General features: G+C 36.9%; 2 protein-coding genes across 8 annotated transcripts in view; one reads left to right on the top strand and one right to left on the bottom strand.

Moving 5' to 3' along the window:
* Positions 1-14,762, bottom strand: part of NF1 (neurofibromin 1) — a 259,294-nt gene that overhangs the window by 42,216 nt on the left and 202,316 nt on the right. For all 6 annotated transcript variants that reach the window (XR_014291882.1, XM_082603382.1, XM_082603380.1 and 3 more), the window contains 3 exons: positions 7,497-7,929; positions 6,571-6,911; positions 4,250-4,452 (listed from right to left, as the gene is read on the bottom strand). Coding sequence is in view for 5 of the 6 variants with exons in the window: in XM_082603382.1 (XP_082459508.1) it covers positions 4,250-4,452; positions 6,571-6,911; positions 7,497-7,929 (977 nt within the window). In the remaining variant the exon portion in view is untranslated. The remainder of the gene's footprint in view (positions 1-4,249; positions 4,453-6,570; positions 6,912-7,496; positions 7,930-14,762) is intronic.
* EVI2A (ecotropic viral integration site 2A) lies at positions 10,620-14,625 on the top strand. Of its 2 annotated transcripts, XM_082605311.1 has the most exons (3): positions 10,620-10,821; positions 11,277-11,346; positions 13,277-14,625. In XM_082605311.1, exons 2-3 carry the CDS (start codon positions 11,344-11,346, stop codon positions 13,994-13,996), a joined length of 723 nt encoding a protein of 240 aa, XP_082461437.1. In that variant the 5' UTR covers positions 10,620-10,821; positions 11,277-11,343; the 3' UTR covers positions 13,997-14,625. The 2 variants fall into 2 exon arrangements, with proteins under 2 accessions (XP_082461437.1, XP_082461438.1); XM_082605312.1 differs by lacking the exon at positions 11,277-11,346 and having other exon boundaries at positions 10,621-10,821.

Here is a 14,762-nt window from a genome sequence, read left to right as displayed (position 1 = left end):
TTTACCTTTCTAAGAATTTGTCCATTTCTTCCAGGTTGTCCATTTTATTGGCATAGAGTTGCTTGTAGTAGTCTCTTAGGATGCTTTGTATTTCTGCAGTAGCTGTTGTAACTTCTCCTTTATTTCTAATTTTATTGATTTGAGTCCTCTCCCTCTTTTTTTTTTTTTTTTTTTTTTTGCGGTATGCGGGCCTCTCACTGTTGTGGCCTCTCCCGTTGCGGAGCACAGGCTCCGGATGCACAGGCCCAGCGGCCATGGCTCACGGGCCCAGCCGCTCCGCGGCATATGGGATCCTCCCAGACCGGGGCACGAACCCGTATCCCCTGCATCGGCAGGCGGACTCTCAACCACTGCGCCACCAGGGAGGCCCCTCCCTCTTTTTCTTGATGAGTCTGGCTAATGGTTTATCAATTTTGTTTATCTTCTCAAAGAACCAGCTTTTAGTTTTATTGATATTTGCTATTGTTTTCTTTGTTTCTATTTCACTTATTTCTGCTCTGATCTTTATGATTTCTTTCCTTCTGCTAACTTTGGGTTTTGTTTGTTCTTCTTTGTCTAGTTCCTTTAGGTGTAAGGTTAGATTGTTTATTTGAGATTTTTGTTTCTTGAGGCTTGTATTGCTATAAATTTCCCTCTTAGAACTGCTTTTGCTGCATCCCATAGGTTTTGGATCATCATGTTTTCATTGTCATTTGTCTCTAAGTATCTTTTGATTTCCTCTTTGATTTCTTCAGTGATCTCTTGGTTATTTAGTAACATATTGTTTAGCCTTCATGTGTTTGTGTTTTTTACATTTTTTTTCCCTGTAATTCATTTCTAATCTCCTGGCGTTGTGGTCAGAAAAGATGCTTGATATGATTTCAATTTTCTTAAATTTACTGAGGCTTGAATTGTGACCCAAGATGTGATCTATCCTGGAGAATGTTCCATGCACACTTGAGAAGAAAGTGTTATCTGCTGTTTTTGGATGGAATGCCCTATAAACATCAATTAAATCTATCTGGTCTATTGTGTCACTTAAAGCTTCTGTTTCCTTATTTATTTTCATTTTGGATGATCTGTCCATTGGTGTAAGTGAGGTGTTAAAGTCCCCCACTATGACTGTATTACTGTCAATTTCCTCTTTTATAGCTGTTAGCAGTTGCCTTATGTATTCAGGTGCTCCTATGTTGGGTGCATATATATTTATAATTGTCATATCTTCTTCCTGGATTGATCCCTTGATCATTATGTAGTGTCCTTCCTTGTCTATTGTAACATTCTTCATTTTAAAGTCTATTTTGTGTGATATGAGTATTGCTACTCCAGCTTTCTTTTGATTTCCATTTGCATGGAATATCTTTTTCCATCCCCTCACTTTCAGTCTGTATGCGTCCTTAAGTCTGAAGTGGGTCTCTTATAGACAGCATATGTATAGGTCTTGTTTTTGTATCCATTCAGCAAGCCTGTGTCTTTTGGTTGGAGCATTTAATCCATTCACGTTTAAGGTAATTATCAATATGTATGTTCCTATGACCATTTTCTTAATTGTTTTGGGTTTGTTTTTGTAGGTCCTTGTCTTCTCATGTTTCCCACTTAGAGAAGCTCCTTTAGCATTTGTTGTTTGGTGGTGCTGGTTTGGTGGTGCTGAATTCTCTTAGCTTTTGCTTGTCTGTAAAGCTTTTGATTTCTCTATCAAATCTGAATGAGATCCTTGCCATGTAGAGTAATCTGGGTTGTAGATTCTTCCCTTTCATCACTTTAAATATGTCATGCTACTCCCTTCTGGCTTGTAGACTTTCTGCTGAGAAATCAGCTGTTAACATTCTGAGAGTTCCCTTGTATGTTATTTGTTGTTTTTCCCTTGCTGCTTTCAATAATTTTTCTTTATCTTTAATTTTTGCCAATTTGATTACTATGTGTCTTGGCATGTTTCTCCTTGGGTGTATCCTGTATGGGGCTCTCTGCACTTCCTGGACCTGGGTGGCTATTTCCTTTCCCATGTTAGGGAAGTTTTCGACTATAATCTCTTCAAATATTTTCTCGTGTCCTTCCTCTCTCTCTTCTCCTTCTGGGACCCCTATAATGCAAATGTTGTTGCGTTTAATGTTGTCCCAGAGGTCTCTTAGGCTGTCTTCATTTCTTTTCATTCTTTTTTCTTTATTCTGTTCTGCAGCAGTGAATCCACCATTCTGTCTTCCAGGTCACTTATCCGTTCTTCTGCCTCAGTTATTCTGCTATTGATTCCTTCTACTGTATTTTTTATTTCAGTTATTATATTGTTCATCTCTGTTTGTTTGTTCTTTAATTCTTCTCGGTCTTTGTTAAACATTTCTTGCATCTTCTCCATCTTTGCCTCCATTCTTTGTCCGAGGTCCTGGATCATCTTCACTATCGTTATTCTGAATTCTTTTTCTGGAAGGTTGCCCATCTCCACTTCATTTAGTTGTTTTTCTGGGGTTTTCTTTTGTTCCTTCATCTGGTACATAGCCCTCTGCCTTTTCATCTTGTCTATCTTTCTGTGAATGTGGTTTTTTGTTCCATAGGCTGGACTGTAGTTCTTCTTGATTCTGCTGTCTGCCCTCTGGTGGATGAGGCTATCTAAGAGGCTTGTGCAAGTTTCCTCTCAATTCTTAAATATGTTGATAGTTAGAACTTATTTTGGCATCTTGTGGTTTGGCGTTAAGATGAAGACCCAACTTAATTCATTTCCCAGCCTCATTTCTTAAATGATTTACTCTTTCTTCTATTAGTTTGTGATACTTCTTTATCAATCTGTTTCTCTTAAAGTGATGTGACTGCTGATTTTTGAACACCCGTTTAAATTACTGCACTGTTGTTATGTGTTAACATATCTGTTAATTCAAGCCCCTCTCAGTTTTCTTTCCTTTCAATATTTTCTTAGCTATTGTACTTTCTAGTGAAATGTATAATCATTTAAAATTCTACCTCATTCTTAATCCTCAAATCTCATAGATATTTTAAAGGAATTACATTCATATTGTAATAATCTGGGAAGAACTGTTCATCCAGGAACACAATACCTGTGTCCATTCACTCAAATCTTTTTTTTATTATTAATATGTTTCAATAAATCTTTATACTTTTCTTGTTTTGTCAGTCTTACACATTTTCTTTTTAGGGTTATATTCTTACATCTCTTAACTGTAAAAATATATAGTGATCTTGTCTCACGGAATTTTCAAAGCTTTCAATTACTTAATACAGAAAAATCAAGAAATGTGTTTGAATGCATAAAAAATTTTTTATGTATTATGGAGAGAGAAAGGGAAGGGAAGAAAACGTCAGGAGGGACTTCCCTGGTAGTGCAGTGGTTAAGAATCTACCTGCCAATGCAGGGGACACGTGTTCGAGCCCTGGTCTGGGAAGATCCCACATGCCGCGGAGCAACTAACCCCTTGTGCCACAACTACTGAGTCTGCACTCTAGAGCCTGTGGTCCAAGACTACCTAGCTCGCGTGCCACAACTACTGAAGCCCGTGTGCCTCGAGCCTGTGCTCTGTAACAAGACAAGCCACTACAGTGAGAAGCCCATGGACTGCAACGAAGAGTAGTCCCTACTCGCTGCAACTAGAGAATGCCTGCATGCAGCAACGAAGAGCCAATGTAGCCAAAAATAAATAAATAAATAAATAAATTTTAAAAAACCATAAAATATTATTCATGACATTGATAAATTAAAAAAAGAAAATGTCAGGAAATAAGCTGGGAGAAGAGCAACATTTATACTACTATAGAATCTGAAGACGGACAGACATAAAGAGTAGATGTTAAATGTATGACACTTATCAAAGCCAAGTCAGGAGTTGACTCTGGACCCTGTATTTTGTGCCACTGCATTCTCTATGAAGTGTACATGAACAATAATATCACAGTTCAAAGTCAACCTGAAGAAAAGAGGAAATGGCTACTTCCCTAAAATCAAGGAAGTGGATACTTTACTCATTGGGAATAACCTGCTAAGAAGAGAAATACTGAAGCTAATTAAACTGAAATAGTACGAAAAATGCTTTGTAAGTTGCCCAGAGACACAGATGGTATCAAAATCTTGCCACCCTGCATGTATTGCCAGAATTTTGGTGGATTTCTCAATGTGGTCTACCATGAAGTTTCTTCAGTCAGACGAAAAAACAGAAGTAAAGAAGTGGAACTATACTAAAGATTTCACTGGCAAATTCTGAAATGAAATGGTTGTCTCTGAATCTTCTTAGAATCATTGTTAGTATTAAAGAAAATTATCATTACTTACTAGATTTGCTAAATCCAGAAATACACTCTTCCAAAAATTCTAAGGTGAGGTGTGGCTCATTGGCTGCCAGTGTCTTACTAATAGAGACAATAAATAGGGTGTTGTTGGCTGGGATACATAAACCTGATGTCTCTAGTAACTGGCCCTCGATTTTTAAATTAAAGGTACAAGTTAAGGCACACAGAAGATTATAGGCAGCTGACCTAGGAGAAAACACAAATTAAGTTGTTTTAAAACTTATTTTTTCTTATAATTCCAAAATTTTTTCATAACATGCAACTTACGATTCTATTACCAAGCATAGATCAACTATTTTTAAATTTTATGATCAATTAGAGATAAGATTTTGTGATTCTATGGTAAACACAAAATACCCCTTTATCGTTTAGGGATTTTTTTTAAAAGGGAAATCTTCACATAACCAGAAGAGGACTGTGAGGCTCCTGAGACAGCGAATACAAGGCCTTTCTAAAAGACATTTCATTGGGATATAAGATATGAGAATTTTATGGTCTTAAGATGGATCAATATAAAGAAAGACAGAATAAGGCATATCATATTTTCAGTGACGCCAAAACTCAAATTGTGGCTCCCGCTCCCACTAGATCCAGTTATAACTGGGATAATGAGAAATGAGATGGCCCTCATCAAATTAGATTGTTAAAATCTTTCATCAGCATCTACTGAATTTCTTTCTAGGCGTCCTACAAGTTATACTACAAACTAGAGGTCAAACATTTTTTTAATATAATTAAGTCCCCCCTGCCATTTTTTTCTTTTATGAACTCCTACTATTATACATAAGCACTAAATTAAAAAAAAAAATCCAAACCATAATATATATCCAGGTTCCATGAGAACTAAAAGCTCCCTTATAAATGTCTAAAAATATACTTAAACAACTTAGGAAACAGCTCAAAAAACTCAATTTTTAGATGATTTTTCTCCCCTATCCACAAAAGAAATGGTTTGCTCAGTAAACTTCAGGTTTTCCTTACCTCTGAACTTTCATCATGCTAATACATTTATGCAACAACCATATGGGGGGAAAAAGCCACTGAAATTATAAGTTTGCCTCAAGGCTTTTTCTCTGCAACAACATGCTTCAGTAAAAAGCAGAAGCTGTCAGCTTGCTTTATTTCACAAGAGAATAGAGGTTCATTCAAGCTAATAATAGTTGAAAGTTTGCTAGCATTCTTCTATAAGGAATTTTGAATTAGAAATTCGAGACAGACTTATAGTTCCATTTTCCTAAAATGAAAATATTAATATTATTGTTTCTAAGTTTATCTTTTGCTAACTCCTAGGAATTCTGGGTGATATTATTTTGACAGTGACTTTCACTCTGTATATTTCAACAGCTACAAAGAACTGGGATTCCTCAAACTGGGAGTAGGTGTCACAGACTCCTCTGAGATAATGAAAGCTAAGCATACATGAAGTTTTGTGTATATTTTCTGGGAGTTCATAAACCCCATGAGGCCCATCCAGGTAAAGAAATCTTGCTGATTTTTTTTTCCCTCTCAAATAAGGGAGAATTTGGAATTCTAAAAAGCCCATTTATAAACCTGAGTTATATTATACCCAAGGGAAGATTTTCTGAAGCAGAACTTCAGTACCTTGCCCAAAGTCATAAAGAGAAGCAGATCTAGATTTAAACCTAATCTACTGACTCCCCAGGCCCTGCTCTTTCCTCATTCATGTTTCGATTACTAAGCCTAACCAGAACCAATTATACACTGTTCATCTGACATCTGTATTTGTCTTAAGCTTTCTTTCAAGAATTTTGTTAAAGTTACACAGGTGGAAACTATGCTGTGTTACTGAGTTACTGAACATTAAGCCCTCCTTTTCTTTTCTTTTTTCTTTTTTTCTTTTAAAATGCTAAAGTTATAAGCCCTCCTTTTCAAACAATGATAATCTAATTTGACTGCGAGGAAACTTAATAGTGATGTACTTTCGAACATGGGAAAAATTTAGAGAACTCAGAAAAGGAGAAACTTAATTTAGAAATAGACTTTTAGGGGAAAAAAAAGACTTAAAAAAAAAAAAACCAAACGAACAAAAAACCCCCCACCAAAACTGCTATGCTGTATGTTTCGGCTGAAAGTTGAAAGAACATACATTGGTTTAGTGTGAATCACCCTATTCACAATTCCACAGTTCATGCGAACTGGATGAGGTCATACTGGTTAACCAATATAAAAGACCTGCCAATTTACAGTATTAAGGTAGAGGCTGCTTTAAAAGCTTATTAACTGGTCTCATTTTAAAACCAACAAACCTTGAATAAAATTGAAATGAGTTTTTTATAAACCTACCGTAAACTAGGGTCTGAACTGCCTAAATTAAGTAATGCGATATTGAGCAGTGTCCCAGGGACATCTTTTGGGCGAATCTTGGTATGCTGGGGGATGGAGTCAGGCTGCGACAGCTCCCAACGTGTCCGGATGTGAATGATAGACTGAACAATGGCTTCACACTCCTGGTGCATGAAGGTCAGTGGTGTGCCCTGGTTTGCAATAGTTAAGGTGAACTGGTTCTCATCCACTAGGCAGATCTCTTCAATTTCCGAAGCATAATAGATATCATTTAGAAAGACTGACTGCCCCAGGACTTTTGTTCGCTCTGCTGAGGTTACCTGAACAGCAGTAGAACCAACCTGAAAAATGGTAGCAAGAGGGTAGAGTGGAAAAGAATTAAATTTCATTATGTAGAATTCTGAGAAGTTTCGAAAACCAACCAAACAAAATACCATGTTAACCATTTAAAGAAGAGTTACCACCATTATGTATTCAAATAGGTTCAATAATTATTGTCATAAATGCTGTCAAAAGAGACTGAAAACAGTAGAAAAAAGTTATTTTTTAAAAGGTCAAGAATCCTATGGATAATTACAGGTTTTATCCTGAAGGTTCACCTTCCTCACTCTGCAAAAAGCATGTAATAATCAGAAGAACTCTCAATAGGTAATTTCCACTGTTCACATATTCCTACTGTAAGACTGATATACAGCAAACTGCCCATTCTACGACACTCTCCTGCCTCCAATCCAACCTGGAATATTATTAAGGGTACACCTCTCCAGTTTTCTGCAGGACCTCCACGAAGATATAGAAAGCTTGGTTTTCCTCCATCTGGACTTTACGTTTGATACATTACTACCGGGACCCTGGGGAGTCCAGTATATAGTCAGGTTAGTCAAGAAAGGCAATGAATCACTTACCTAACAGGGGGTGAAACTTACTTTAATAGAAACCTTGGTGTCTTTGTGAGCTAGCTTGAGAGCATTGTGGAATACCTTCAGGTCCTCTTCTAAAGCCAAGGTGGCAGCGGGTAGTTTCTGTTGTTCATGCTCAATGTGCTCAGCCAGTTTCCCAGGACAGTCTATGAAAATGAGTCTTTTGCTGCCTTTGAGGCCAGTCAGCAGCCGCTCGTGATACTTGGTGTATTCCCTGACCCAGGAGTTACAGTTATAGATGTAGACTGCAGAGACATTATCATAAGCAAAGCCAGGAAAAACAACAAACCACTTGGAGAGAAAGTCTGTTTTAAAGCGATTGCTAGGCCCAGTATGGGTAAGGTCCACTACAATTTCATATGGCTTTGCATAATATGGCTTTAAAGTAAGTAAGACGTGGTATATCAGCAAATCGCCATTGATTTGACCAGTTTTGAACCTGAGGAAGATGAAAAAAGTACACAGATCATTAACAGAGTTCTGAATGGATATACAGATGCTACTAATCTATTTTATTCCCTTATATTCTAACTAGTTTTCTAGAGAAAACTAACTATGGTATTAAACCATTATACAAAGTCTGGATCCATTTTTTAAATCACTTGTTCTTAAGACACTGAGAAGCAAGGCTGAAGTAAAATGGAAGAGACACATCCCCAGACCAATAACTCTGAGCAACAATAACAACAACAAACCTGCCCACCATAGTCAAGCGAGGAGGAAGCCAATGGACATTGATTGGTTGCTTCCAGGCCCATCCAAGTCCCCAGGTGAACAGTTCGGGTGGGAATGACCTACTTGGAGTCCTGGAGTAAACTGAATGGCTGATAGTCAATTCATAGCTCACCGTGACCAGAGAGAATGGTTCAACAATGATCACATGACTCAAAGCAGAACAACCAGGGCCAAAGAGGCCCAATTCAAAGACTTCAGCTTAAACTGGGAATCGAGACCTTTTTCTTCCCTGATGTTTATAAATAAGGGACCATATAGCTCTGGCAGCTGTTAGCTTATATCTTGAGATATGAAGGAAGAGCCTGTCTAAAAACTGAAGAAATGGAGCAGAGAAATGAAGAGCGAAACTGGGGCCCTGGCCATTTCATCTGAGTCCTAGATAAAGCCCCTCTCCTGGGATCACATTTATCCCTGTACTACTCAGCTGTGTGAGCCAATAAATTCCACTTTTTGATTAAGCTGTATTAGGTCATATGTCGCTTACACTCAAAAGAATGCTAATCAATGTGAGGAGTCAAAATAAGGACCATCAGAAAGCCCACAAATTACAGTACGAGAATTTCAAATCAAAACAACCAGTGTTCTATACTTGATGACTCAGGTGGTACTACGAAGTAGGCTAAGATAAATATCCTTTCCTAAGAGTTTTAAATCTTACTGGGAGAAAATAAGGCAAAACTATGACAAGTCGAATGATTTTAAAATAAAAGAAAAATATTTCAAGAACAAAGAAAAGATATGAGGTAGTATGTAATCACTTGTCAAAGAAATTGCAGAGAAAAATACTTTTGTTAAGTTCAAAAGAGTGGAGAGGGCTTCCCTGGTGGCGTAGTGGTTGAGAGTCCGCAGGGGACACGGGTTCATGCCCCGGTCCGGGAAGATCCCACATGCCGCAGAGCAGCTGGGCCCGTGAGCCATGGCCGCTGAGCCTGCGCGTCTGGAGCCTGTGTTCCGCAACAGGAGAGGCCACAGCAGTGAGAGGCCCACGTACCACACACACACACAAAAAGAGTGGAGAAATCAACACAAACTGGGTAACCAGTGAAAACTACATAAAAGATGCTGAAGCGGGCAGGAGGAATTTCAAACTCAACAAGAAGAGGGATTGGCAGGCCTCATGGGGAGAGGGAAAGAAGGAGAAAAATAGGTAACTAGATGTGTTGAGGTAAGAATCAGCTAGTTTAGCTAGAATGGAAGATTCATGTAGAGAAGTTTTAAGAGACAAAGATGGAAAAATACAGAATAGCTAAATTGTAAATGGACCAGAACTGTTCAACCAAGGGGCTCAGGTTTTCTCCTAGGAGCCTGGTATTTCTCAGAGGATGTTCTGTGGAGCACCAGCATCAGCATCAACTGTGGTGCTTGATAAAAATGCAATTTCCTGTCCCAGCCCAGACCTACTATATATGAATCTATGCAGTGGAGCCTGGAAATTTTCATTGTTTTGAAACAACCTCCTCATCTGATATTTATGTGCACAAACATTTCTGAATTGCTGCTGTAGGTGTTAGGGAGTTATTCGACCACATTGTTTAAAAGAAAGGGGTGTTATGATCACAGGAAGTGATATATACAACATATATGAAGGAGTCGGAGCTAGTAAAAAAGAGATGTTGTAGTAGTCTAGGTATGGTTTAATAAGCATCTAAAATACTAGGGTAACGATGAGAAGAAGTGACAGTGAAAGAAGAAACTGACTCAAAAGTATGAAGAAAGGACCAACATGATCCAAGGTCTGATCAGGGCTGAAAGAAAGGGCTTGAATTAAAAGGATCTGCTGTATACCAAGGCTCTGTCATTACAAAGAATGTTGCTACCATGAACAAAAACAGAGATCATGAGGGGCAGCCACTTAGGGGGAAAAATGAAGTCCATTTTAGAATGAATATGAAGTGATGACAGGACATTCTAGGGGAGTGTGTGTGTGTGTGTGTGTGTGTGTGTGTGTGTGTGTATATACACTAAACCACACAAAAGCATTTTCTGTCCCTTATAATCTAAGTGTATCCGATATTCTCTCCAAATTACTGTTGCAGTTCCACACTTTGAGATGTTGGTTATATATATTACGGTTTCTATTATCTGACCAATACCCCGCGTCTCCAAACTCATGTTATCAAACCAGTCTGTGGTATACAAATATAATTTTTAGAGAAGATTTTAATGCTCAATCTCAGGGAAAATGCTATTTTCTCTTCATTTTCATGATACTAACATATCATTCAAGAGCATACAGCAGGCATACATAATAAATGTAAGGTCAAAAGGCATTAAGCAGAAAACCCTCCCTGCCCTGGAGGCGGGGATTTGTTCTACAAAGCCTCCTGTTATGCCAGTGGCCAACTAGACAAGTTGGAGTTTTTTTCTTTTTTTCCTCTGTGACATGTGCTTTAGTTGCAGTGGAAAGGAAATGTGTCATCTGTGGTTAGTGGAAAGCTAGCTGTACATATCCGTTTTTACTGCAGATTTACTTTTAGGCTCAGATTCTTCAAGTCTATTCTGCCTTAAATTACTTGGAAGCTGTGCTTCAAGACAAGAAAAGAAGTGGCTTATTAAAATCAGGTTATAATAAGATTTTGACCAAGCATTTTGTAAGGTAGGTCATATATATGGTTTTTCTTATGCCTTTTCACTTGTAACTTCATACAGATTAGTGTTTGAGGAAGTGCTTTCAAACAGTACTGAAGTATCTTACTAACAAAGTAGATTTAGTAATGGAAAACGTATGCTGTTTTTTCTCTCCTATTAAGTAAAATTTAAGTAAGAGATGGAAAGATTTACCATCAACATAAATCTTTAAATTAGGATTAAGAAGGATCTGAGCTTAGACTCCAGAGTGAATTGCACAGTTTTATTTGTTATTAAAATAAGTTTAAAAAATAAATTTCTCATTACTAATGCTTAGGCATTATAATTTTTATTGAAAATGACCAGAGATAAAGAAAACGTTTGATAACAACCTGGCCTCCACTGCATAAATTTGGGATGTAGAGACAGCTCTCTATTCTTAGGCATTTGTAAGGGTAAGAGAAAGTCTCATTTTGTTAACAGTTTGTTTATTTGGAGATGACAGTACATCTGGCTGAAGACAATCAACAGCGGGCCTATTATCTATCCCATGGTGAGCACTGTTAAAATGTGTACGAATACTATGATGCATATTACATTGTTAATGAACTAATGTGACAAGAATAATAACCCGCTTTAAATCATTTTAGCATCTAATGCAGAAGTCCAGTCTAGTTTAAAAGGATGGAAATTATTTGCTAACCCAATTTAAAGTATTTCTCTTTGTGGAAGAATCATAAAGTATCCAAAGATTTATGTCATTCAACTTAAAAATCGAAGCTGGACACTACTAGATAGAAGTCAGTGCACAGTATCTTTAACTGTCTATTAAAGATCATAATCCAAAAAGTAATCTTACTTCTAGAACACGTAAGAAAGGTTTTTTCCCCCTCCCTATTATCAATAGAAAATATTACCTCAGAGGTTAGTTTCCAGTTAGCATTGTTTACTATATGCTACTTTTGTTTGTATAACAATGTATCACATACGTTATTCTTAAGTCAACTATACTTCAATAAAAAAGAAGAAGAAGAAGCATGAGTAGCAGCAGTATCTGTGTCACCTGAGTGTGGGTTAGAACTCTTAGGTCCCTCCTAGACCTACGGAATAAATCTGCATTAAAAAAAAAAACAAAAACAAATTCCCATGTACATTTTTTGAGAAGAACTTATATAAAATAAAGTTCTTAAACAGGCAATTTTACTTAGTACATCTCAGGAGAATAATCTAGTTTTTCCTTCCACTTCCCTATTCATATAAATGCTAACAATAAAATACTCTTACAAAAGTGGCTCTGACTGGAATACTATTTTGAGAGATAGCTCAATAATGGTAATAAATCTTTCCTGCTTGTTTACCAGTACCTGGAACAGATATGCTAGTTGTATTTAAATCTTCAATCTTACAGTGAATAATGAAAATCAGGATCAGACTTTGTCCCCTTTGTGGACTGGCTTCCAAAGAGCTCAGAGCCAAAACTGAAATTCCACTTTTTCCTTTATAGGTTGAGACTCATGAGCTGCCTTGACTTCCCAATTGAGTCTAAATCCCCATGATCTTGATGTTGTATTTATTTCTATTAAATATTTTATTGTATATTTAAAAAAATTATGTCAAAACATTCACAGAAAAATGCTAAGCATAAATAATAATGAAAAAAGTCAATAATTTTTGTTGAACTTTTGAGATTATTCAAAAGAAACTTGCCTCTTTTTCTCTGTTAATGCCAAATGTTTAGGATGAGAAAAGTCGCATGCCTTTGCCTTCAGAAAGCCACAATAAGTCAGGGGATATAGAGGTGAAGGGAGACCCACCACCATAAAACTGCTTTCACAACTACTAGGAATATATTTCTAAGTACCAGCTTTATTCTAAGCTTCAAGATAAACACCCAAGAAGAAAAAAGAACATCTTGAATTCCTACTTGAAGTCTGTTTTCTTTTGGTTGCTACCACACTTCCCCATTCCTGAACTGCCCCCCCTCCCATTACCACAAAGCCATTTGCGTTTTCTTTTCATACATGAAGCAAAATGTCCCATTTCTCCTTTACTATAAAGATTGGTGACTCATTTGTTAGAGGATGGGGAGTTTCTACAAGGAGTTTCCTTAAATGGTCAGGAAAAAAAAAAGGAGGAATCAAAAAAGTAAAAGCCGAAGTATCTGACCCAAAGCTAAAGTCTAGCATGCTTAAGAGGGAGAAAACTATAAAACCATGGTATTCAGTTTACAATGATTAGTAGATATCTGTAATGCCACCTTTTAGCATTTAAACAATTAATAGAAATTAAATTGTTTCTTTATATGTAGCCTAACAGAAAAAAAAAAATCAGTTCAGAAGGAATTCAAACAGGATAGCAAATGTTAGGCATGAGCTTGCAGCTAATTTATAACATTATCAGCCGTCTATCTTTTAACTACAGTTACCAAAATGAGGAACCATTATTCTTTCACAAGTTAACAAATTTTATTGCTGTCCCAACAGATTACCAGCATACTCACGGACATGGAACACACAGGACATTACCTGCATCTTGCCTTTCTGATGACAACAGTTTTTCCTTTGTCTCCTGGAACAAAAGCAAACTATACCCATCTGTGGGCTAATAATACTACTGTCTTGGATCCAGATATTCAAAATAAGATGGGCAGAAGCCAAAATGAAAACACTAACACAAACCCTAAAACTCCCGAAGTAGATAAAAAAGTTATTTCTACAAAAATGCCTGAAATAGCAACATCATCTCACACTGCATCTTTAACTCCTAAATCTGAACTGGAGCTTTATATATCTTCCGTTGTCAGGAACAGTTCTCCAACAGTACATAGCATTGAAAACACAAGCAAAAGTCACAGTGAAATTTTCAAAAAAGGTGTCTGTGAGGAAAACAACAACAAAATGGCTATGCTAGTTTGCTTAATTATAATTGTGGTGCTTTTTCTTATCTGTACAATTTTATTTCTATCAACTGTGGTTCTGGCAAACAAAGTCTCATCTCTCAGACGATCAAAACAAGTAGGCAAGCGTCAGCCTAGAAGCAATGGCGATTTTCTGGCAAGCAGTGGTCTATGGCCTGCTGAATCAGACACTTGGAAAAGAGCAAAACAGCTCACAGGGCCTAACCTAATGATGCAATCTACTGGAGTGCTCACAGTTACAAGGGAAAGAAAAGATGAAGAAGGAACTGAAAAACTCACCAACTAACGGATGCTTTAGTGAAGAAAAACGCAAAGTAGCAATGAGAAAGTTTCTGGAGTAAAAATGAAGTCAGTTTGATACTTAATGCCAAGGTGTTGTTCTGATGGTCTAAAATTTAACATGGCAGGCTGCGCAATTTAGAATCAAGCAGGTGAGAAGGGGAGAAGTATGCCTGCTTACTTAATTACTTAAACTGTGTCTGACACTATTTTAAAAAGCAAAAATAAAACAACCAAGCATCTGAGGAAAGTTTTAAACACAAGCTGAAGGAACTGACTAATAGAGGTAGAAAGGGACAATTAAATATTTCCTGTTCAGCAAGAGTAGTTAAATGATCTTTGTCCGAATGTTATTAAATTTTGAAGAGTTTTAGTGTGTCGTTACAGGCAAGTATATGCTTTAACATCTAACAGAAGTCACATTCTTAATGCATAGAGTTGAACTATATAGTTACGTGGTACTTTCTTTGCTGAATGTGACAGAATCCATACCAGCTCATCTATCCAACACAGCTAATGTTATGCTAGATGTTTTCATCTTTATATATGGCACACATAAGAAAGTGGTTTTCTACTATAAATATTTAATTAAAATTTAAAATTTTGTATAATAAATTAAGACTTGTTAGAATAAAAGTGACTACGTACATTTTCATTCACTTTATTATTTTAGAGAATACACTGTCAAGATCAATAAGAAATAGAGCACAACTGAAACAGATGAGATTTATAGCCACAACAGAAGGCTAAGTATAAATGTAACGCATATCTTA

This window comes from Mesoplodon mirus (genome assembly GCF_964341445.2).
Source record: "Mesoplodon mirus genome assembly, chromosome: 18".
Lineage (NCBI taxonomy): Eukaryota > Metazoa > Chordata > Mammalia > Artiodactyla > Ziphiidae > Mesoplodon > Mesoplodon mirus.
Note: the sequence above shows the minus strand (reverse complement) of the source record. Positions and strands in the feature narration are given on the sequence as shown.